This window comes from Callorhinus ursinus, unplaced genomic scaffold (assembly GCF_003265705.2).
Source record: "Callorhinus ursinus isolate GAN/ISIS: 27379988/994484 unplaced genomic scaffold, GSC_fseal_2.0 scaffold3, whole genome shotgun sequence".
Classification (NCBI taxonomy): Eukaryota; Metazoa; Chordata; class Mammalia; order Carnivora; family Otariidae; genus Callorhinus; species Callorhinus ursinus.
In genome coordinates this window covers 31,909,094-31,934,807 of record NW_027397065.1, presented here as the reverse complement: position 1 = coordinate 31,934,807, position 25,714 = coordinate 31,909,094, and the positions used below count along the sequence as shown (strand labels likewise).

Genomic DNA, 25,714 nt, shown 5'->3' with positions numbered 1-25,714 from the left:
CGGTTGGTTGGGCGACTGCCTTCGGCTCAGGTCATGATCCTGGAGTCCCGGGATCGAGTCCTGCCGTCGGGCTCCCCGCTCAGCAGGGAGTCTGCTTCTCCCTCTGACCTCTTCCCTCTCATGCTCTCTATCTCTCATTCTCTCTCACTCAAATAAATAAATAAAATCTTTAAATAAATAAATAAATAAAAATAAATTTTAAGTAATCTCTCCATCCAACATGGGGCTTGAACTCATAACCTCAAGATCAAAAGTCACATGCTGTACCAACTGAATCAACCAGGCACCCCAATATGAATAAATTTTAATCTACATGAAATGGGTAATCATTTGCAAGAAAATATAAATGATATAAATAAATAATATATAAATGATACATGGATACATAATTTTAATAAAAACAAAAGCCTAAATAAACTAATAACCAATAAAGAAATGAATCAAGAATCAAAAGTCTTCTCCTACTGAAAGACATCAGGAATTCTACTCATTTTATGAGATGAGATTTACTGCAACTAGATAAAGACAGTAAAATAAAATTATAGACTAATTTCACTTATGAATTAAATGAGAGAAAATAAAATACTAGCAAGAAGAAACCAGAGGTGAATAAAAACATCAGGACCAAGAAAGGTTTACTCAGGAGTAAAAGAATGGTTTTACATCAGAAAAGCCATCAATGTAAGACATTGCATTGACCAAGGAAAGAAGAAAATCACCGTCACAATAGTCACAGAAAAAGCATTCTTAGGTTGGATTCCCCCAGAGGGAAGGATCAGGATTTGAGTGCGAGTACTTTATTTGGGAGGTGATGCCAGGAGCACCAATAGGAAGTAGGAGGCCTGAAGCCAGTAAAGGATGCACTTTGAGCTGATAACTGCTGAGGCCACCTGGAGCTAAACCCTAGTGGGGAATTCTGGGGGTCAGGGTACAACCCACGTCAGAGTCAGCCCACCTGAGACGCAAGGAAATGGGAATTTTTCCTCCAGGTCCCATCCGTCCTTGGCCAAGCCTGCTCCCTAAGGTAGCACTTCCAGCCTGCTCTGCTTGAGGGACAGGAGAACACCCCTAACTTGAGAGATGTCACGAGGCTTTGTAGAACTTCTACTAACAGTCCTTACAGTTCTTATTTCTTTTCCTTTCCTATGGCATTGGCTAGAATCTCTAGCTATATGTTAAATAGCAACAGTGAAAATGGAAATTCTTGTCTTGGTCCAACATTTAATGGGAAAGGGTTTAAAGTTTCTCCTCTAGGTATGATGTTTATGAAAGGATGGTGGCAAATGATCTGTACACAGAAAGAAGTTTCCTGATATTCCTAATTTGCTAATAACTGTTTATCATATCCTATCATATCATTGTTATATCATCCACTATAAAGCAGAACTTCATAAAATATTTTTATTCATTTATCATATGTTAATCATAATATTAATCATATGATTTTTCTCCTCTAGCCTAAAAACATGGTGAATTTCACTGATTAAAATATTCTTGCATTCCTGGAAAGTAAATATTTTGCCTGGCAAATCTTACATTTAGGATTTTCATATCTGTTCACAAGTCAAATGGGCCCATACTTTGTACTGTCTTTATCTGGTTTTAAAATCAAGATGCTGTTAAAATAAAAAACAAATGCAGACCAGGCTTGAAAATTCCCCAAGCAGACAAAACCATTTTAGTCATACAAACAAAGCTTAATTTAGCTTATTTTGCAAGACTAACTTGACCTGGGTCATTTCTTGCATATGCCTCTGGAAATCACGAGCAAAACTTGAACTGTTTCCCAAGGTTGATATAAGGTAACCACTAACCAGTTCCTTATCATTTAAGAAAATTCTGATAACCAACCACTGTGAGAAATAGACAGTCACTGCTTTCTCACTATATAAACTGTTTCATAACAATATACTCCTGAGCCTCATTCCAGGTTTTGGTTTGAGTGTTCTTGGTCTGCAAAATGTCTTCTTGGTGTGTATACCATAAACTTTTCTAATCACTACATAAATGATTTGTTGGTTTTACTACTATTATTTCTGAACTTTTTTTTTTTAAAGATTTTACTTTTAAGTAATCTCTACACCCAATGTGGAACTCAAATTCACAACCCCAAGATCAAGAGTTACATGCTCCACAAATTGAGCCAGCCAGGTGCCTCTCCTGTCTCACTTTCTGATTGCAGGGTTTTTTTTTCAGATTTTATTTATTTATTTGCCAGAGAGAGAGAGCACAAGCAGGGAGAGTATCAGGCAGAGGGAGAAGCAGGTTCCCTGCTGAGCAAGGAGCCAGACATAGGACTTGATCCCAGGACTCTAGGATCGTGACCTGAGCTGAAGGCAGACACTCAACCAACTGAGCCACCCAGGCATCCCTTGATTGCAGTTTCTTTTAATTTATTTTTTAAAAGATTTTATTTATTTATTTGAGAGAGACAGCGCACATGAATGGGGAGAGGGTCAGAGGGAGAAGCAGACTGCCTGCTGAGCAAGGAGCCTGATGTGGGACTTGATCCTGGGACTTCAGGATCATGACCTGAGCTGAAGGCAGTCGCTTAACCAACTGAGCCACCCAGGCGCCCCTAATTGCAGTTTCTTATTGGGTTTAGACATTGCAAATATCTTTCTGATTTATCATCCATCTGTTAACTTTGCAAACAGTGTCTTCTGTTGAACAAAAATGCTTAATACTGATTTAATAGAACTATTTTTGTTTTATTTTTGTAAGTTTTAAAAATCAACTCAATTACTTTGAGATTTAATTTACGTTCAGTAAAAATGCACCCAGTGAAAGCAATACAGTTCAGTGAGTTTTGACAAATGTAGATACCCATCTAACCATCACCATAGTCCAGGTATAGAATTTTTCCAACATCTGAGAAACTTCCTTCTGCTGCTTCACAAGTCAATCCCACATTGACACTCCTCACCCCAAGCAACCACTCATCTGTTTTCTGCCACCATATATTGGAATTGTCTTTCCTAATTTACCATATAAGTGGAATCATACAGTATTTTACCATATAAGTGGAATCATACAGTATGTGCTCTTTTTTTATTTTTTTAAAGATTTTATTTATTTGACAGAAGAGCAAAAGCAGGGGGAGCGGCAGGTGGAGGGAGAGGGAGAAGCAGGCTCCCCTCTGAGCAGGGAGCCCGATGAGGAGCTCGATCCCAGGACCCTGGGACGATGACCTGAGCCGAAGGCAGATGCCTAACTAACTGAGCCACCCAGGTGCCGCAGTATGTGCTCTTTTAAATCTGGCTTCTTTTCATTCAGCATAATGTTTGTTGAGATTCAGCATGTTGTTGCATATATTCGTGGTCCATTCTTTTGATTACTGAATAGTGTTCACTGTATGGCTATACCATAATATGTGATTCCATTCAGCTGTTAATGGACGTTTGAAATGTTTCCAGTCTTCAGTTATTAGGAATAAAGCTGCCATGAACATTTGTGTATAAGTCTTTGCATAGACATACATTTTCATTTTTCTTGGGTGCCCCTAAGAGAGCAATTGTTGGTCCTATACTAAGTATATGATTAACTTTATAAGAAACTATCTAAGGGGTGCCTGGGTGGCTCAGTCGGTAAGTGTCTGCCTTCTGCTCAGGTCATGATCTCAGGGTCCTGGGATCAAGCCCCACATTGGGCTCACTGCTCAGTGGAAAGTCTGTTTCTCCTTCTGCCCCCACCCCCACTCATGCAAGCTCTCTCTCTCTCAAATAACTAAATAAATAAAATCTTTAAAAGAAAAAGAAACTATCCAAGTATTTTACACAGTGGTTGTTATCACTTTACATTCCCACAAGTGATTTTACTCCAAACACACGATCATCATTAAATCTAGCCATTCTTGTAAGTACATGCATACTGGCTTTTGCCCTGAAGACATTTGCCCAAATCCTAAACTACAGAGCTTAGGGAAGGAAGACACAAAATACAAGAGAAAGCCAATAGGCTCACAGGCTAAAAAGCTAAGCTGAGCCCAGATGTGGTCTCCAAATATAATTTTCCATGAAATGAGTCTCTGGCTCCTTGGGGAAGTGCTTTCTAGATCTAAGACAGGAAATGTCTGTCCTCAAATCAATATCTGTGTCAAGGTTTGAAACAGAATAGAGAATGTATATAGATGGTAAATATGCACATGTAAAGATGCTCAATGTCATCAGTCATCGGGGAAATGCATATAAAAACCACTGGATCAGTTTGGATAGTTTAGGTTATGCTACAGTAAAAACAAAACCCCCAACATCTTGGTAGTTTACAACAAAGATCGATTTCTTACTGTTTAGTAAGCTACAAAGAATGTCGCATTAAAATGTATGGATGATCTACAAAATTATAACTTTTCTTGAGAATCTCAGATAACTGAGGTCCCAAGGCAACCAAGTGACCTGAGTTCTAAAAAGGAACAAGCTCCTGCCAAGGACAGATAGGGCACAACACAGGTCACTTTGGCAGAAGGTGGCTGAAAATGGCAGCCACCATACAAGTGGTGGAAAGAAAAGCAACTAAGGTTTTGGCAAAGGATTAAAGGCAAAATGTGGGCTACCATGTTGGTGTGGAATAGCTGGAGTTCCCGGGCACAAGGGGTGGTCCCACGCCCTCATAAGCTCCTTCCCACAGGTGAAAGAAATCGGGGGCAGGGCAGCAGACAGAAGAGAGCCACTTCTTGCTGAGGCAGGAGTAAAGGAGGTGGTTGTTGGCCGCCAGGAGATGAATATAAGACCTCAACTACTTCCCCGGGGAAGTAGCAAAACCAACTGCCTTCAAAGCAGAAGCACTGTGCTGTTGGGAGAGGGGAACAAAAGCCCTCCCTCCCAGGGCCCAGGTAAAGATCTCTGGCTCCTACGCTAGGACAAGGACAGGAAAGATCTTTTGTCTTTTTGTGTAGTTACTCAGGGACTTAGGCTGACAGAGCACCAGCATCTTGAGTGTTACCAATTACCATGGCATTGGAAAAGAGAGTTCTGACATTCTGGGAGTTGTTACGGTAGCTAGCAGCACTCACTCTAACTGCTACACTGGGAAAACGCCCTTAAATAGGACAAGTGTTCTCCCTCCCCTCAGCACCAGTGGATCTTTCCCTTTGTGGCTCCTGGTGAGTTCTGAGGGCACCTGCACCTAAATTCCTCATATGACATTATTTTTAGTGTTGTATACAGTTAATACTCATTTAGGTTTACTCACACATTTTCAATTTCTGGTGCTCTTCTTTCCTTCCTGAATTTCTGTATGGGCTTGTTTTTCTTTGCCTGAAGAATTCCCTTATGGGTGTTATTTTTCACAGTTTTTTGTGTGTATGGATTTAGTTTGCTAATGTTTTGTTTAGAATTATTGCATTTATGTTCACAAGTGAGATTTGTAACTTGCCTGTCTTATACTGATCTCGCCATGTGTTGATATCAAGATTATGTTAGACACATAAAATGAGTTGGAGAGTTTCCTCTCTTTACGATTCTCTAGAAGAATAATAAAGCATGCTGTATACTTTTTTTTTTTAAGTAAACTGTATGTCCAACGTGGGACTGGAACTCACAACCCTAAGATCAAGAATCATGCACTTTACCGACTGAGCCAGCCAGGCACCCTGCATGTTGTACATTTTAAATTTACATAATGTGTGTCAATTATATCTCAATAAAGCTAGAAAAAGAATTGTAAAATAACTAATTTTAAAAGTATATTGATTACAAATTGAAATGATAACATTTCAGACACAGGGTTAAATGTTATCAAAATTAATTTCACTCCGGTGCGCCTGAATGGCTGAGTCAGTTGAGCACCCTACTCTTGGTTTCAGCTCAGGTCATGATCTCGGGGTCATGAGATTTCAAGATCAAGCCACTCGATGGGCTCTGCACTGGGCTCGGAGTCTGTTTGGGATTCTCTGCCTCTCCTCTGTCCCTCCCCCTGTGCATGTTCTCTAAAGAAACAAATAGATAAAAATCTTAAAAAATTATAATAATTTCACTTCTTTTCTTTTCTTTTCTTTTTTTCTTTAAGTAGGCTCCACTCTATGGAGCCCAACACCAGGCTTGAACTCATGACCCTGAGATCAAGACCTGAGCTGAAATCAAGAGTCCCACACTTGGCTGACTGAATCACCCAGGTGCCCCCTTTTTCACTTTTTTTTTTAAATGTGGCTACTAGAAAATTTCAAATTACATATGTGACTCATATCTGTGGCTCACAGGGTATATTTATTGGACAGACCTAATTTAGCTTTTTTTTTTTAAGATTTTATTTTCAAGTAATTTCTACACCCAATGTGGGACCAAACCCACAATCCCAAGATCGAGAGTCACATGCTCTGCCAACTGAGCCAGCCAGGCACCCAGAGAGTTGTGTATGTTACTCTTATACGTATTTTAATCTCTTTCCTATCAGTTTAATTGTCTCCTTCCTCATTCTCAATTTTAAAAATCTTTCTCCTTATCACACTTGCCAAAAGTTTTATCTGTTTTTTATTGGTCTTTTCCTAAAACCTGCTTTCACACTAGATCTAACTACAAGTTTATAGAAAATATGGGAGACAGAGGGACGTGTTAACACATTGGAGATAAAATCTGCAAAAACCAGAATGTTTTCCTCTACATGACAATCTGGATTATTCAACAAATAAACTGCAAGAAAAAGAAAGATAGAAAGGCGGAAACTGAAGATATTAAAAAACAGTCTAAATGTAACACTTAGATCTGTTCAGTTTCCTGACAATCTATTAAAAATTTAAAGAAACAATCAGGGAAATTTGAATGCTGAGTGAATATTTAATGACATTAAGGCATGATGTTGAGTTTTAGGTAAAGTATTGGTAGGTAATAATGTTAAAAAGGCTATTTTAGTACTTTTTCATATATTTTTCAATTTTTCTTATTTTCTAATAAATGCATTTAGGTTATAAATACTTCTCTGAGAAGCACTTTGGCCACATAGCACAGGTTTCCATGTGTAAGGAGAGAGCGTTCTCACATTCATTTCTAAACGGTCTGTGAGTTCAGTTTGGAACTGGTTCCATTTTAGTGGCAGGGGAATAATCAAGTTAACAAGAGACTTAAGACAACAAATCCTGATGGGGCGCCTAAGTGGCTCAGTCGGTTAAGTGTCCGACTCTTGATTTCAGCTGAGCTCAGGATCTCAGTGTGGTGAGATGGAGTCCCATATTGGGCCCTGTGCTCAGCAGGGAGTCTGCTTGACATTCTCTCTCTCCCTCTGGCCTACCCCTGCTCATGCATGCTCTCTCTCTCAGTAGATTAAATTAAAAATAATAATAATAATAATAATAGATCCTAACAGCAAGGCCAGAGGACTGGGAAGAAGCAATTTCAGTGTCTTACCAGCTACGTCCCATGATGTTGTTGCCTAGGGAGGCCTTGGCTACCAGAGCCTCTCTGTGTCCAACATTCTAGTTCCAAGGCAGAACTCTCTTCTGTTCCAGGTCACCAGAGCCTTCACCCTAATGAGCGCCACGATGAAACTGAAGCAAGGGTCGTTTCTGTGGTACCTCTACCTGGACAAGTTGTATTGCCTGTTATCCGTGAGGAACGTGAAGGCCTTGCTAGAGTATTTTCACCTTCTTGACGTCCACCACAACAACACCTTGAATGGTCAGTGAGTTCAGCAGGGCTTCCTCTGAGTTGTTACCTGGCTTTTAACTAATGTGCAGGGAAACTCGCAGAACCAGAAACTGCCTTACTAACAAATATGTATTTTGTCTTCTAAATGAAGCTAGAGAAATCACCCACGGAGACTTGAGACCGGGGGCAGTTGAGTGAGGAGGGGAAGGCCACTAGGCTCGGGGCGGGGGGTGCCCTGGTGCCCTTTGGTGATTCGGAGAGTGTGTCATCATCCTCTTTAAGGGTCATTTTCCTCATCCATAAATGAAGCTTCTCATAATAGAGCCCACTTCATGGTTGGGGAAAAAAAAGAATGAAATAAGATAATGTGTGGAAAATGGTTAACACAATGCCTGGCACATGGTAAGAACTTACTAAGTGTTTGTTATTATTATAATTATTCCTGGAGGCTGAGCCCCATTCAGGCATTAACCCTTGAAGACCTCCTAACAAGATTTCTCATCTGTCAAGTGGGAGGTTTGAATCAATGATCCGCAGGATCCCTTCTAATTTTTGGTACTTGGGAGTAACCAAAAAGTGTTGATCATCTTGACCCTGCCTTTGAATGCACAAACTAATGGAAGATCAATTAAAATACTTTAGGCTTTTTTGGGTTTGTTTTGTTTTGAAGGACTGGGCATAAATAAAGTATCCTATCCATTCATTGTGATCTGAAGGAAGTGTCATTTGTGAATAAGGTGTGTCTTCCATAAAGATTCTTTTTTAAAGATTTATTTATTTGAGAGAGAGAGAGAGAAAGGAGAGAAGGAGCAAGGGAAGGGCAGAGGGAGAGGGAGAGAGACTCTCAAGCAGACTCCCCGCTGAGCATGGAGCCAGACGTGGGGCTTGATCACGAGACCCTGAGATCACGACCGGAGCCAAAATCAAGAGTTGGACACTTAACCGACTGCGTCCCCCAGGCATCCCTTCTGTAAAGATTTTTATGAGCTTATGCAATCTTTATAAAATGATAAAAGACACCTTCGTTTTCTCACAATTTCATGCCTCAGTTTTTCTCTTTACATATAGATTCACACACAATGTCACCAAATCTTTGCAATAGCAGAGACCTAGATAAGGCAACTGTAAGGGCACCCGGCTGTAAACAGAAAAGCTGGGACAAACCCAGGGCTTCCTGACTCCAAAGCCCACACTCATAGTCTCACCAGAATGTTTGCTGAGAAGTCTGGTCTCCCTAGTAACTAAATCACTGCGATGATGCAAAGCCCAAGAGGTAAAGTCATGCTCCTGTCTTCTGGTCACCAAGGGACTGGGCAGTGCCATGAGAGCGTGAAGGCACAGCCTTAAGTTTTGCCTTCAAGGAGGCAGTGACTTAAGGCTTGGGAAACTTGAGTGGGCCAGAACCAGCAGTATTTGCTAAGTAGCTACCAAGTCCCACACTGCAACATTTCTCAAGGAGCAACTACACAAAGGTCACTGTTACATATAATGTGTTGTTCCCACGTGTTCATAACTAGTGGGGCATAGGGAAGGAAAGACTGTGTCTGAAGGACATCTGAATTCCAGCTCTGCCACTTCCAGTGGGGTCCACCAGCCAGCAGCAGCAACATCGCAAGGAGCTTGTGAGAAATGTAGACTCAGTCCAACATCAGGTTTCATGAATCAGAATCTGTATTTTTACAAGATTCTCAAGTGAATGGTATGCCCATTACAGTCATAGAAGCACTGAAATAGACCAGTTACTATCTGAGGCTTAGTATAAAAGGGCGTGATACCACTTTCCCTGGAGGGGTGTCGGGGTTCAGTGAAATGTGGCAGCTAAAGCACCTAGCCCCTAAGGCGCTCCATGATTGCTCCTTTCCCCCATCACCAAATGCATGTGCTTCACATAAGCATGAGGAATACTGATACTTTTATAGGAATGATTTTTAAATTTCTCCTGTTTTCATGATCTCAAGTGAAAGACCCAGGTGAGATTCAGCTTCTCCAAGAAAGTGTCCGAGGTCCCCAGTGAGAACTCAGCTCTTCCATGTCTGAGGAGTACTCTGAGCCCGTTATTGCTTAAGGACACACCTCTGTGTCCTTAACCGAGCCCAACCCACCGTCTCATCCTCCACAGATCTGGGCCCAGGGCCTTGTCACATGGCTGGTTTGAGGAATTGTGGAAGGGATAGTGACGAAGCGAGAGACCAAGTGTTACCATGACTATTGCGGCTCAGCAAGCTTCCGGCAGGGCTGCCGTTTATGTGGCTCCTGCTTGTTCAGCATCTGGAATGGTCTCCGAATAATCCATCTCTTCGCCCCTCGCCCCCACCCTAACAGATGTGCTGTTCTATCACTTCCTTCACCACGTGACCAGCTGGAACCGGACACAGATCATGATTGTGTTTAACATGCTGGACTGGAACGCTATGGGCGAGATCGGTTTTGACCAGTTCTACATGTTGGTCTGCATCCTGCTGGCACAACAGGCGAGTAACAAGTCAAGATCTGGGGCAGAGGAGATAGAGTGTGGCTGCCGCCACCATCTTCCTAAGCGTAGCCATGAATTAAGACTGCATCAGAGTTGTCTTCCTGTCACTCAAAACAGGAAGGGAAAAAAATGGGGAGAGAACTACTTGTGGCTCCTAAACGATCTGTCTCTAACCTAGAAATTTGCAGGCCACCCAGCCTCACTCCCCCTGCTGCCCATCTTAAGCCCTCCCTCATCCTCTTTCTGGATGATCTCATCCCATCACTTTCCTCCTTGGCATGCCCTTCCTTGCCCTTCTTAAAGAGCCACCAGGAATCCCAAGTGCCTCACTCTCTCAGGGATCACTTTTCTCAGAGAATTTTCTGAAGGGGATGGAGGATGGAGATGAGAAGCTTTCTTCTTTGGGTTCCTACCTGATCCTATGCACACTTCCATTGTGTATTTACCTACTTCCCACTTGGAAAGGAAATCTGTCTTCAGGATCTTACCACCTTACCATGATGTTTCACAAGTAGATTCTCACTGAACATAAGGAAATGTGTTCTAGTGACAAGGGTTCTGTCTAGCAGAATTGATCACAACAGGTGGCTTCAGTTCCCCTCAAATACAGATGCTGAAGCAGGACTTGATACATTAACCATAGAAGGCTTTCAACCCTGAGCTTCTAGGATTTTGCCTTTTGCTTTTAGCTCTCTAGGAAATGAATATGAATATACTAGTCTTGATGCAGCCCAAGTTTATTTTTTTAATTATTTTTTTTCTTTAAAGATTTTATTTATTTATTTGACAAAGAGACACAGCGAGAGAGAGAACACAAGCAGGGGGAGTGGGAGAGGGAGAAGCAGGCTTCCCACTGAGCAGGGAGCCCAATGCAGGGCTCAATCCCAGGACCCTGGGATTATGACCTGAGCCGAAGGCAGATGCTTAACAAGTGAGCCACCCAGGCACCCCAATTAATTTTTTTTAAGAAACTAATTTTTTTTAAAGATTTTGATCTATTCATTTGACAGAGAGAGAGGGCACAAGCAGGGGGAGAGGCAGAGGCAGAGGGAGAAGCAGGCTCCCCGCTGAGCAAGGAGCCCGACGTGGGGCTCGATCCCAGGACGCTGGGATCATGACCTGAGCCGAAGGCAGACGCTTAACGACTGAGCCACCCAGGCGCCCCATGCAGCCCAAGTTTAGAAAGTAGCACCAACAACACTGTTCCTTGTATAATGTGTTTTTCTCAATAGAACCACTTGGAAGAGCAATTTATCTTCCGCCATTCCCGGCCTGTCTTTGAGCTGCTTGACCTGGATGGGGAGCTGAGAATTGGTGCAGAGAACTTCCACATGTACAACTTTCTCTTCAATATCAAGAAACAGGACCTCAGAGAGCTCTACCATGACTTTGACATCACAGGTGACCGTGTAAGTGCAGATTCCTTAAGTGTGACCTGGCGGCCTCTCTGTCCAAAGGCAGAGATAATGCCCTACTCCCTACTGTAAACAGGGTGGGGAAAACCTGCTTGTGCACGTCATGGCACTGGGATCAAAAAAGCTGGAGATTTACAGGCCTGTGAAGAGAGAGGACTAGGCATCATATCATACGAGATGGATGCAAAATTACAGAAGCTTAGAGAAGAAAATTTTGTTTAGAAGTTTAGAGAAGGAGATATATTAATATGGCAGGAGTTGACGTGGGGGGAAGGGTTTATAGATTTAAGTAAATAGAAAGGAGGAAAGTCTAGATGGGAACACATGAGAAAATCCTAAGAGAAAACAACTCTGGTGAAGACCCTGGATTCTGCCTATTTATTATTATTATTTTTTAAAGATTTTATTTATTTATTTGACAGAGTGAGACACAGTGAGAGAGGGAACACAAGCAGGGGGAGTGGGAGAGGGAGAAGCAGGCTTCCCGCTGAGCGGGGAGCCCGATGTGGGGCTCAATCCCAGGACCCTGGGATCATGACCTGAGCCGAAGGCAGACACTTAACCGACTGAGCCACCCAGGCGCCCTATTAAGATATTATTTATTTATTTGAGAGAGAGAAACAGCACGAAAGGGGAGAGGGTCAGAGGGAGAAGCAGGCTCCCCGCTGAGCCGGGACCCCAATGTAGGACTTGATCCCAGGACTCCGGGACCGCAACCTGAGGCAGTCGCTCAGCCAATGGAGCCACCCAGGCGCCCTGGATTCTGCCTATTTAAAGAGCAAGTGTATGGGGCACCTGGCTGGCTCAGGTGGTGGAGCACAGGACTCTTATTAATCTCAGGGTTGTGAGTTCAAGCCCCACATTGGGCATAGAGCGTACTTAAAAAAAAATTTTTTTTAATCAAAAAAAAAAAAAAAGAGAGGAAGTCTATGTTGGGGAAGCAAGTGGGAGCTAAGGTTGAAAAAGCTGGATCATACTATGTAGAAGGTGCCAGCCTGAAGCGTCTAGACCAGACGCAGCAGAAGTAAGAAAGTGACCCATGGTTGCTTTAGAGTCTACAGTAGACTCTCTGTTCCCAGCTCCTAGACTACAATCAGACTATAATTATGTCCTCATTACTGAGCCTCTTCAAGTTTCCAAGTTTTTAAATGGGAAATGATTACAATCCTGCTGTCATCTGAAACAAAGTATCAAATCCTTCCTGAAATAATTTTTCTTTCTTTCCCCCAACAAAAGCGTCTTAATTACAAGGAATTTAAGCTGTTTACTATCTTCACCATGGACAAATACCAGGAGAGGCAGAAAGCAGAGAAAGATAAAGATAAAGGCAAAAAGGATCTGCTCAAAAAGAAAAGGCTACATCACGTTAATGTGAGCCTCAAACAGTTTCTTGGAATAAATGTATCTGAAAGTAGACTATAAGTAATCACAACTGTTAACATGTCTAAAAATAAATTTAGAAAGTCTAAGTGGATATTTTTACATTGGCTTTCACACATGAAAGGTTCAAGTAAGTGCTCTTCGATCAGCAGGTTCTTAACTTGAATAACTTATTGACCTCACGATAATAAAATGTGAAGTAACTACTTTCTCTGTGGACATGTCTCAATTCTGCTGCTGCTTTTCAGACCAACACTATTCGTAAGTATATCTAAATAATTACAAACACTGTCTTGGAGCTAAACAGCTGAAAGACAGTGGTGCTTTCCCATTATTTGTCACTAGTGGTCTAACATGCTCAGAATCCTGTCTACTCTCTCAGTCCTTAAGCTAAAACCACCTGTATGCAAGACACTGCAAATTGGCAAATGGTGAAGTGCCTCTACCTGTAAGGGAAACAGACTTTTAGGGATATGGGAGCTGTGTTATTCCTAGGACCTGAATTACAAAGTTAGGTGCTCAAGCAACTGTACCAATCTACTAGGGTAGAATAATTATTACATGCCCTTGTATAATTTTAATTTTGTGTAATTAATGCCTTGAATAATTTTCCAAGTTTTTTTATTGTTAATCACCATACATTACATCATTAGTTTTTAATGTAGTGTTCCATGATTCATTGTTTGTGCATAATACCCAGTGCTCCACGCAGAACATGCCCTCTTTAATACCCATCACCAGGCTAACCCATCCCCCCACCCCCTAATTTTCCAAGTTTTTAGCATGAGACTTGCGAATCCTCCCTACCTGTCTGTACTGTGATAGTAATGATGGTAACTACCACTGAGTAAGTGCTTGCAATGGGTTAGGCAGGTGCTTTAGATGCATGAAGTTATTTATACTCATAACCCTGTGAATCAAGTATTATCCAGAATTTACAGGTGAAGAAATTGAGGCCCAGAGAAATTAAGAACCTTTCCCAAAAATATATGGCATACCAGTGGTAGAACCATGATTCAAATTCAAGGTCAATTAGATTCCTATGCTCAGAGCAAGTGATCTGAGTAACTCACTTCAGTTTTAGCAAATTGTTTAAGTTTCAAGCCAGCATTTTACTGGCTCAGAAATCCTTTCTGCATAATGCTGATTACCACATCTCCTTCTACCATAAACTTCTGAGGAACAAGTTTGGCAATTAAAGAGGTACAGCTCATTTACTATAAACCAAGAATTTCTTAAGGATCAGTTATGCCGTATGACTGCCCATAAGGCATTCAGAGTTCCAGGGTTACCTAATAACCAACAAAAATCACTGTCAATGTGCAACAGAAAAGAATACTGCTTATCTAAGATTGTCGTTCATAAGTCAAACTTGGAAGAAGAGAAGTCATGTTCATTACTACGAACACTCTATATTTAAGATACAAAGCACCTCAGAACAGTGCTCCTCTCCTCCTCTGATTTGGTGAAAAGTTTGTAGCTGTTCTCTAAGGAGAATACCCTCTGGCAAACAAGTACTACACTACTACTACTACACAGTACACTACTACACCTACACAGAGTATTGAACCGAGAGACTAGTATTCTCTGGCTGGAAAATGACAGTTGGAAATCCATCATCCTTTCAAAGGGCCTCGCCATTAAGCTTATCTTGGGATAGGTTTCTGCCTCTTTTCTGGAATCCTAGATGGCTTTTGCTGGCAGACACCCTAAGATCTACGCATAGTTCTGGGAGGAGAAACTATAACAAGGTCTTAGAAAGGCTTTTCCTTCCCATTTTCCAAGGGCAACAGTCCTGAGACATATAAAAAGTAACCATGGCATATATGTTTTTTACAGACACCGTCTCTAAAGCAATGAAGATACTGTACCTTTTATTGCTTCAGAATGGGGGCAAGGGGGGAGAAGGGAAAGTCGAAGATAGTAAGTAGCAAAGGTTGTAATTCTGACTAAATTTTAAATGAAACTTTAAAATAATTTATTCATTTATTTCAACTTAATTTAAAATGAACATCAAATGACTAAAGTTTTAGGAATGAGTTTCCCCCCTCTCCCTGGAAATCATCAGGGTGACTACAAAAGGTATCATGGCCCAACTATCAGATTTTTAAAAATCCTTTTAAGAGTATTTTCAGGGGCGCCTGGCTGGCTCAGTCAGTTGAGCATCTGACTCTTGATTTTGGCTGGGGTCATGAGCTTCAGGTCCTGGGATTGAGCCCCTGTCCTGTCAGGCTCCACGCTCAGCGGGGAGCATGCTTGAGGATTCTTTTTCCCTCCCTCTACCCTTCCCCCTGCTCTTTCTCTCTCTAAAATAAATGGATAGATTTAAAAAAAAAAAAGCTACTTAAATACTTAGTATTTCATAAACTGGGCAGCTCTAGAATGGACTCAGGAAACTGAGCATTTAGTTCGGATGGGCACAAACTGAAACTGTAAAAACTAAAATTCAATAGCATGTATAAAGTGACATTCTTTTGGGACTAGAAGTACAACACAGAAAACAATGTTAATGTCTACGTCAGGACTTTTTTCCTCAATTACATTACGAGATTTAACGTTTTTAAAAATGTGTTTGTAGGTATGTGTGTAGATGTTTCAATTAAGTTTCATTATTTCAACAGTGAGTTAATCCACTGTGCTCTCAAGGTAGAGCTCAGTTAGACCAAGTACATTTAGGTGTTTTTTGGATGGTGGTAACACTCAATGGTATTACTATGTCATAGTTACATTAGAATGCCTTGGTCAGCAAAGTGCGCCCTTGTTCAGGGGCCGAAGTAATGGGCAGAGGGGCCGCACTTGCAGAGCAGGTGACTAGCAGGCTGGGCTGAAGAGAGCAATAGAGGTTCAGGCCAGCACCACAATCTATATCAGCTATAAAGAGGAAAGAATTTTAGAGGAAGCTAAGCAAAGTGAAATCACTTCTCTTCCACTAGTCCTTAGCTCTCATGTATTATCATCACTTGCCTCATGCCAAAGGCCAAGACTAGAAAAGGCCAAATCAACTCTGCTGACACCTGCCGAAATGGGCAGTTGCCCACATGAACAGCCCCCACAGAGCCAGAGAACAGAAATCACAGGAGACAGTTACTGCAAGGGAGGCTGTCAGCCACACTTCTCTTTTCTTCTTTTCTGTAAGTCAAAATGCTAAATCATAGCATATGAGAATTTGAGGTGGACACAGGTATATTTTCTAATTTGTTCAATTAATAAGAAAAGACCGTTAAAAAAGTATAGTCTTAAAGGCATCATAAAATAAGAGTGATTTTTCTACATCAATGGGAAAAAGACCAATAAAAATTATTCAACTAGTATCAGGAAAAGTGGGATTAGCTAACTATTTACAAAAACAAAGGAATAAATAAATAAATAAATCTGGGCTGCTATTCTATCCTGCACCAAAATAACTCCAGACACTGAAGCCATAAAAGAAATACTGAAAACATGAGAAAAAAGTTTTATAATCTGAAATGATAAAACCTTTTAAAGAAGAAAACCCTGAAGCCATAAAATACAAATCTGATCAATCCAACCAAGCAAAACTTAAAAATTTGCACATGGTAAATTACACAAAACCAAAAACAAATGGTAACACATGATAGAAAAATGACCAATTTCCTTAATATAGTATTCACAAATCAAGAGGATAAAGACCAAAGTGCCCCAGAAATATAAGCAGACAATTTGCAGAAAAAAAAAAGGCCTAAAATATACATTAAAATGCTAAACTACAAAGAAAATATATAAAGATAGACCACAGGACAGATTTTCACTTAGACTGTCAGAACAAAATGTTGGTTAGTATGTATGAGAAAATAAGAGCAATCATACTGCTATAGTTTTAAGTTGGGAAAATCTATTTGGAGGGCAATTTTGCATCTACTCTCTCAATGTGTATACTCATTGATCTAGCAATTCTCTCTTCAAGAGTGCATTCTCTAGATGTACACAGACACAATGATGTAGCTCTAGAAAAGGACACTTCCCGGCAGCATGGTTTACAGTAGCAAGATTCCAAGTAGTCAAACTGACCAAAGTGAAGTCTGAAATAACTGGTACTCCAGACAGTGCAGGACTGGTGTAGCCATAAAAGGAATTACACAGATCCAAGATTCATCATTTTAAAGAGAAATCAAGGTGGGGCGCCTGGGTGGCTCAGTCGGTTAAGCCATTGCCTTCAGCTCAGGTCATGATCCTGGAGTCCGGGGATCGAGTCCCGCATCAGGCTCCCTGCTCGGCAGGGAGTCTGCTTCTCCCTCTGACCCTCCCCTCTCTCATGTTCTCTCTCTCTATCTCATTCTCTCTCTCAAATAAATAAATAAATCTTTAAAAAAAAAAAGAGAGAAATCAAGGTGAATAGTATATGTATTTATGGAAAAAACAGGGTAGGGTGGGTGAATATACTCAATGTACACCAGAAGAGTGGTTCTCACTGTGTGATTCTGTACACCAGCCACAGCAGCACCTGGAACTGCTCAGAAATCCAAATTACTGGGGCCCACTCACACCTACTAATGTGGAACCCCTGGGAGAAAAGTCTAGCAATCAGTGTTTTCAGATGACTTCTAGGTAATTTTGATGCATGCTCAAGTTGAGGAACTGCTGGGCTGGAGTATCTTTCAAGATACCCAAAACACTGGTAACAGTTGTTACATCTGGGGTGTGGAGAGAGATTTTTCACTTTAGTATCTTTGGATTTGCCCATCATACATATGTATCACCTATTTTAAATAAAAAATTATCAAAACCTGCCACTTTGATCCAAAATGGGTAAGAAATGAGCTCAGTGTTTCTAGAAAACTGAATTATGAGTTCTGATTTATGGCATGACCCTTAAGAAAAAAAAAACAATAGCCTACTTTAGACCAAGATTTCAATGTGGAAGATAAAGCATATCTATAAATAACCATGTATGGTTTGGCACAGCAGAGCCTAAGTCTGGTGATAATGAACTTGTTATTTATTGAAGTAAGTTTTTAAAGAGAAGAAAAACCTTTTTAGAGGTTTTATTAGAATGAGGCAGATTACCTTTATGTAGAGCGTAACAATTAAAAACCCAGAATAAAGGCCAAGACAAAGAGAAAAATTGAACATTTTTTTTTAAAAAAAGCACAAAAACCCTACATACTAAAATTGTACACATCAAGTATTGGTCCAATCTTATATCAATCTATTTACATTAAACAGCACCATGGTTTTCTCACCCAGGTTAGTTAAACATGCCCAGAAAATCGTTATGCGAAGTTTATGTACCTTTAAAACAAAATAAATTCTTAAGAGAGTTCAAATTCTACACAAACAAAAAAAAAACTTCTTAGCAACCATAGATTATTGATGATATCACCCAATTTAACTTAGGAAAAATAGGTTTGAACACATTTCCAGTTGTCAAACTTTGAGAGCTGTTGCTATTCAATGTGGCACACAAGGAACAAAGAAACTCTTTGATGACAGGGGCATTATATTCAAATACCCTCAAACCTCCACCTTCAAATATAAAAATACTCCTTTGGAATTAACGTTGCTGTTGTCTCTTGATTTTAGATTCAATTATCAGCAACCCTAAATTGAATATAGCCACAATCTTTAAAATGATTGCATAAAGAAAGGGAAGCAGTTAAAGCTCTCAGAGACAGGGTAAGTTATAATTATAGATATTATATCTAATCAGGCTATAGGAAATTTAATACCATTTTAAACTTTACATTTAAACTAATTAGCAGTTTCATTCTGCCATTAAAATTAATAGCGCTTCACATCCAAATGGGTGTGGAGGTCTGATTATTTCCCAACTGAGAGCAGTGTACGTACCTTCTTGTCTCTACTTTGCCACCTCACAGTCTCAGGGCTACAGTGATTGTGATAGTCCCCCTTTCCTTTCTGGAACTAACTTTTCAAAGGCCCCAAATTAAATATAACCCTTGGCAGCTTTATTCCAGTCATAGTACTAGAGAATCAGGTACTCTCACCAGATTTTTCAGTCCTCTCATCTAATCTGCAGATGGCTCTTCATTTGACTCTTTGCTAGGAAAGATGAGAGAGGAAAACTGTCATCCACCACAAGTAGAGGTAACAGTGAACTGGAAAGTTAACGTATAAAGCAATGTTTCATCTTTTGGTCTCACTGCTGATGTTTAAGTAATGTCCATAAACAGACCAGTAAATCAGGAGTTGACATTTTTCTAACAGACTGAAAATAGGCACAGTTCTCCCATGCACAGATACAATGGGTTTTCCTTACACCCCTCCTGCAAACTGGGAGAGAAGAGAGAATTGACTGTATTATCTTAGGGTGGGAACACCTGTCCTTGATTCTTACATTCCCTGGCCCAGTGCATTTGGGGGCATGCGCTGAAAAATCTCAAGCAGAGTAGGTAGATCAATGACGGTATTATATAGTAGTGACCCTCTAAGCCTGGATATAAAAACAGCTTTGATATACAGACATTTCAAAATAGCTATGCAGCAAAAGGACAAGAGACTTTTCAACTGAGTATCAGCTGAAAATCAGAGATCTTACTGTACTGACTAAATTATTGCCTAGTGTTCCAGAAGGGTACCTGCCACCAATGTGCTGGAAGGCACCAAAATTTAGTGTGAATGTAAATAAGGAGCTCAAGATACGGGAACGGGGAAAGCAATACTGAAACACAATTTGCCAGTCTCTACTCCTTTATGGCTAATTATTAATTGAGCAAAGAATTCAGACCAGAATAGAAGTGAACCTCAAATACTGCTCTTCTCAGTTTCCATTTTAAAAAGCTCATTTTGTAACTGTTATTGATATTTTCGGGAATATATATACATATATACATACATATATGTGTATATATATATATATATATTCAAATTCTGTATTGACAAGGTGCTTGGTGCTGTTCTTCATGGACGTAACATCCTATTTACAGTCCAAACATTTAAATACAGTCGTTACATTGTTGTTGGGTGTTTTAAAATAAATGGTTATCTATTTTTTAATTGCCTTTCAAATTAGAAACTGTAATTACATGAGTCTCAAAGGCTGGCTCTTTGTGTTTTATTAATTATTTTTGTTGGTCTCCATCACAGATGGAATTTTTCACTGGTAATTCCTCAGAACTAAATCCATTCATATGGAATTCAGAGCAGTGAAAATAAATTTCACGCCATAGAGTAGGAAATGACAACGACAATAAAAAGGAGTGGGAGGGATCTTGGGACCAGCCAGGAGGACCAATCAGTTCTCAACTGGTGTTGGGTTTTGTAAAGGCTGGCTCATTATAACTTGTACAACATAGTCCTTTGGGATCTTCAGCTCTTCCAACTTCATTTTGTCGGTGAGAGGTCTGCCAGAAAAGAACCATCGCTGGCTACTCGGTTCCACTCCTTCTGCTGCATGTAGCCTCCTCTTCATGTGGTATACAGTGTCTGTGCTGCGGACCACAAGTTTGAGGTCTTTGCCTGTGGAAAGGCGCAAACGGAGCTGACATTCATATCCAGAATTAGGTGGTGGCTCAGGAATATCCAGAGTCTCTATGTCGCTCTTTTCCTCTATCATGTTAATTGGTGGTGCCAAGCAGTAGACTGGAAGCTGATACCGGTTGCCCAGTTCATCATAGCACTCTGTGAGTGCACCTTCAGAAAGAGAAGATATGAACAAGAGTTTCATCTAAATGAACACTTTTTTTTTAGATTTATTTACTTATCTGTCAGAGAGAGAGAGAGCGCGTGTGCAAGCGAGCACAAGCAGGGGGAGCGGCAGGCAGAAGGAGAAGCAGACTCCCCACTGAGCATGGAGCCCAATGCGGGACTTGATCCCAGGACCCCGGGATCATGACCTAAGCCAAAGGCAGACGCTTAACCAACCGAGCCACCCAGGCGCCCCTAAATGACACATTTTTATTTTCACTTTGCAAAATGCTCAAAGCTCTTGCTAGCTTGCCACTGTAGAGAAAAAAAAGTATAAGGTCAATCATTGCCAGCCGCTTTAGCAATGTCCATCATTAAGGCCCATAACCAACTGAGTGTTTATCTAATTTTACCTTAGCCAGGACCCTAACTCCTTTCCCTCACCTTTTCTAAGTCATTTCATTCCTCATTCACACTTTCATTAAATGATAAAGAAAAAGAAAGCACACAAAATTCATATTTACTATTATTAATGCTTGGACCAAATTAAGGGGATATTCAAATTGCACTGGGATATCTTTTTCAAGAAATGAATCAGTAACCTTAACAGCAACCACAAAAAACAGATCCCTTAGCTTAATTCACCACAACACGGTGTTCCAGAGCAGTTTCCTTAGTGCCTGGACTTCCTAAGTACTTAGCCAAAAGTCCTTCGTCCAAAGAGACCACAGACTGGAGAAGACAAGCCTACCAGCTGCTCTGGCTCCTCGCTTATAGATGAATCTCATTAGCACAATCACCATAAAAATGACTGAGGGGTTGTATTTAACCCCAATTGGTCAATCTATTACAGAGAAGCTATGGGTTAAAAAGGAAGAATAAAAGGGGTATGAAGTTTATAACCAGACAGCTCAGGGGAGAGAAAAAGGCACTTATGGTTTAAAAGAAGGTATTAATGGCTGATTTTTTTTTATAAAGCATAAACTGCATTATAATTACCAGGACTTCCCTTTGGAAGCTTGAAAGGACACTTAATGAATGCTTTCTTACAAGGTTATTCATAATATGTCCTTTGCTCAAACTGGAACATTAATGTCAGTTGACTGATAAAAAACAAAAACATCTACCATATTCAAAACAGTCATATATAGTCTAATAAGTATGGGGTTGGGACACAGAAATAGTTATCCATGAACCAATGAGTTAATGAACTGATCTTTGTGGTCACTATCAATAGGCTGAAAAAACAAGGCACCCAAAATGAGACTGGAACAGTCACCAAGCATAAAACACATGAATCTCCACTTTCCTCTAGGTTTAAAGATATCGTACAGCCTCTGTGTTGTTCACTAATTAATGTGAATGCTAGGACACTGCAGAAACAAATATACTTTAAGCATAGTTGTGTCCCTAACTAGCAACCATCTTGCTGCAGTACCAATGCTATTTATAAACAGGGGTATAGTCAGTTGTGCTAACTTCACTATTTATATGGCCTAGTCCTGAGGCAAAGAAACCTACTAGTGTCTTCCAGATGGGCTGGCCACCAGGAGAACAAGGAAAGAGAATGTGAAGAGTTCACTAAAAACACATCCCCTCTATTAAGAAAACACCTCAGATACATATCCCACTGACCCAATGATGGTATGGTCAGCCTGATAAGTACAAAAGCAACGTTCTGGCAATGTTCTGCTAGAAAAACATTCTTTTAGAGAAGCACCATTCTAAATCACTATCTTTGAAATCTCTAGACCAAGATGAAACTCCCAGCCTTGCTATTAACTAGCTGCACAACCTTGAGCAATATTCTTTAACCTGAAATACCCTTCTCAATTAGCAAAATGAGACAGAAGAAAACCTCTAATGTGGTTACCAGGTTTGCATATGCTTCTTCATCTTCAGTACCACGACAGATATAAAATAACAGGACTGTAAACAAAAGCAGTCAAACTGCAAGCAGAATGATGTCTGGACTGAAAGACAGCTGACATTTGCAGCCTCTCTAGAAAAGGACTAGAGATGACATCGCAGCTTTTATGAGTGTGCTATAACATGAGTGCATGCCCATCTCGAAACAAACATACAATCTATTAGGCACTTTCGCTCTTCCTAGATATGAATACCCACTCGTTCATCACAATGGAAAGCAGTCTTCTTTTCTTAAAACTAATTTTAGTCATCATCTGCCCATTCATTCATTTCTTTCTTTCTTTTTAAGATAATACCCTAAAGGAAGAGGTTTTATTTATTTTTTTAAGTACACTCTGCCATCGACATGGGGCTCAAATTCACGATCCTGAGATCAAGAGTCTCATGCTCTACCAACTCAGCCAGCCAGGCCTCCCTGGAAAGCAGTCTTTGCCCTTCAGCCCAGCAAGTTAGAAATTTAGTTTTCAGATTTCAAATGGGTGAGAATAAAAATTCCATGGAAGAGGTGCCAGTAGATGGCATATCTTCTTATTCCAGCTCAGGCAGTGCTCATGTCTATAATGCTGGAAATAAGCTAGCCAGACTTCATATTGCTTAGCTCCCATACTTTAATTAATTTTGGGAAAAGGTAACTTGCATTTTATTTAACATGAAGTTTTCTGGCTTACTCACTCTTTTCTTCACTTGTCAAATTATAATGAGTTATAAACATGCTCTGAATAACTAAATAGGGCAAAAGTCCAGACCATGATGTCAGATATGATTTATTTACATTTCAAGCTATAGTTTTATGGGTTACTCTCTCCCCAAATTAAATATCTGGGATCATAAATTGTCAACAAAAACAAACTTTGCTTACAATATAACCCACAGTTGAATATTATCCCAGAATTACCTACTCAGGGCAGAATGACTCCTCTGTAGGCCCAGACCCTTTTCAACAATATACTCCCGATTTTCCACCATTTACTAGCCCCATATCTCTTCAGTAAAGACAAAACTGCTCTGCTAATAGTGATCGCTAACATATAAGCTCTGTAGGACTTCATAAGGACCACTCCACACACTCTATGGAGTTCCTGCATGAATACTTACTAAACACAGGGAAGAGAGTAAGGCATATCACTAGCTCTGGGGAGGAAAGGTTATAAGAGAGAGAACATTGTTCTTGATCCCCAGAAACTGCTAACTGAGGTAAGCAGATCTAGCACACCCACCAGAGATTTTAAGTACAAACTGATATACTGAAAATCAAATACAAGCTGAGACATCACACAACAGAAGAGTAACTAACATTGGTAGAGCAAAAAGGGAGAAATTCTGTAGAAATAGTGTGTTCTGGCCATGACACAGAATAAAAATAAAGGGCATCTCAGGGCGCCTGGGTGGCTCAGTCGTTAGGCGTCTGCCTTTGGCTCAGGTCATGATCCCAGGGTCCTGGGATCGAGTCCCACATCGGGCTCCTTGCTCCGTGGGAAGCCTGCTTCTCCCTCTCCCACTCCCTCTGCTTGTGTTCCATCTCTCGCTGTGTCTCTCTCTGTCAAATAAATAAAATCTTCTAATAAATAAATAAATAAATAAATAAAGGGCATCTCAAGAAATAGGAATAATATGAGGACAAGAATTGGTACAAGGTAAGTAGGAAATAGCAAGTGGTTTTGCTGAGGTGACTAGAGAATTGATGTGAAATTACTAGATTGACAGCAATAGTGAAAACCTGATAGAAGGGTTCGGGGGTTTAGATTTCATACTACAGTTAATTACTACAGGTGGCTGATAACAGTACATTAGTCATTTACCCAACAAATACTGAGTGCCTGTTACATGCCAAGCAATGTTCCAGGTGAACAAGAGACAAAGCCTGAAGATTATTTTATCATTTGCATAAAGGGAGAATGACTGGAATCAAGGGGACCTGCTAAAATGACTGCCTGACTACAGCAACAGAAAGAAATGGATCTGAGAGACTCAGACCTAACGATAGGTTATGTATGATGGAAAACAAAAAGGAAAGAAGAATCACCTAAATCGGAAATGAGAGTGACTGAGAATTTAGGGTTAGAAGCTTTTTGCTTAGTTTTTAACTGCTTTAGGTTCGGTGAGACACTTCAACTGAATTATGGGCAGGTAACTTAAAAAATATATCGGAAAAGGGTAAAAGCAGCTTGTAGAGTAATAATCTCAAATGTACAAGTCTGAACATAAAAGCAAACATTTAAGATAGCTTACTAGTTCTGGCTCTGAGCACTTGGCATACATTGACATTTAATCCTCACAATAGCCCTCTATGGTCAGTCTCTTACACTCATTTTGCAAATGAGAAAACTGAAGCAGAGAGAAATAACTTGTCCAGGGGCAGACACAACAAGTGAGAGTGAATTTTAATTGGATTCCTGAAGGAGTAAATGTACAGCATAGGGATAAAACCATAGGGCTTGGTTCCTGGGTTAGTGATATGGTAAATGGGAAAAGGGAAAAATGAACATGGGGGAAAAAAGGGGCAGAGGACAAATATTAGCGGGATGAAAAGCCAAACAAGAATCACAAGGAGCAAGAACCCAACAGTCTAGGGACGCCTGGGTGGCTCAGTAGGTTAAGTGTCTGCCTTCCGCTCAGGTCATGATCCCAGGGTCCTGGGATCAAGTCCTGCATTGGGCTCCTGGCTCAGTGGAGAGCCTGCTTCTCCTTCTGCCTGCTGCTCCCCCTGCTTGTGCTTGCTCTGACAAATAAATAAATAAAATCTTAAAAAAGAAAGAAAAAAAAACCCAACAGTCTAAATGCAGTCCACCAACACAACTGCCAGTGATATGAATAATATAAGGTCAAAGAAGGAACTGGAAGATGAGGCAAAAGGAAATGGCAACTAAGGCCACCAAATGTAGTGACAAAATGGACATTTACCATCACTGTCTCATCTGCCATATTTGAGAGGAATATGTGAACAGGGCATAGTTATAAGATGGGAGAGTTTTTCTGAAAGAAAGCCTGTGCGTTCAAACACAAGAGGGAAAGAACCACTTTAAAAGTTGATAAATACAGGTGCACCAGGGTGGCTCAGTTGGTTAAACCTCTGACTCTTCATTTTGGCTCAGGTCATGAGATTAAGTCCCACATAGGGCTATACTGGGCACAGAGCCTGCTTAAGATTCTTTCTCCCTCTCCGCCCCCTCCCCCCCACCCCCACGTGCTCTCTCTTAAAAAAAAAAAAAGTTGATAATATAGGCATTTTTTCCAGGTTTTTTTTTTTTTAAATAGGTATTTTAGAGAGACAGCGTGCAAATGTATGCACAGAGGGGAGAGGTGGAGGGGGAGAGAATCTCAAGCAGACTCCATGT

General features: G+C 40.5%; 2 protein-coding genes across 7 annotated transcripts in view; one reads left to right on the top strand and one right to left on the bottom strand.

Annotated features, from left to right (window-relative positions):
• The window catches only part of EFCAB9 (EF-hand calcium binding domain 9), a 14,725-nt gene extending 1,676 nt beyond the window's left edge, over positions 1–13,049 (top strand). For 2 of the 3 annotated variants that reach the window (XM_025866620.2, XM_073886479.1), the window contains exons 2-5: positions 7,439–7,607; positions 9,900–10,048; positions 11,283–11,459; positions 12,702–13,049. In XM_025866620.2, the coding sequence (XP_025722405.1) occupies positions 7,439–7,607; positions 9,900–10,048; positions 11,283–11,459; positions 12,702–12,887 (681 nt within the window). In that variant the 3' untranslated portion in view covers positions 12,888–13,049. Of the gene's footprint in view, positions 1–4,518; positions 4,627–7,438; positions 7,608–9,899; positions 10,049–11,282; positions 11,460–12,701 lie in introns of those variants that run through there. The other variant, XM_073886484.1, reaches the window with a different exon arrangement.
• Positions 13,050–16,276: 3,227 nt separating this feature from the next.
• UBTD2 (ubiquitin domain containing 2) overlaps positions 16,277–25,714 on the bottom strand; it is a 61,505-nt gene continuing 52,067 nt past the window's right edge. For all 4 annotated transcript variants that reach the window (XM_025867032.2, XM_073889936.1, XM_073889929.1 and 1 more), the window contains one exon: positions 16,277–20,456. In XM_025867032.2, coding sequence (XP_025722817.1) covers positions 20,059–20,456 — 398 coding nt within the window. In that variant the 3' untranslated portion in view covers positions 16,277–20,058. The remainder of the gene's footprint in view (positions 20,457–25,714) is intronic.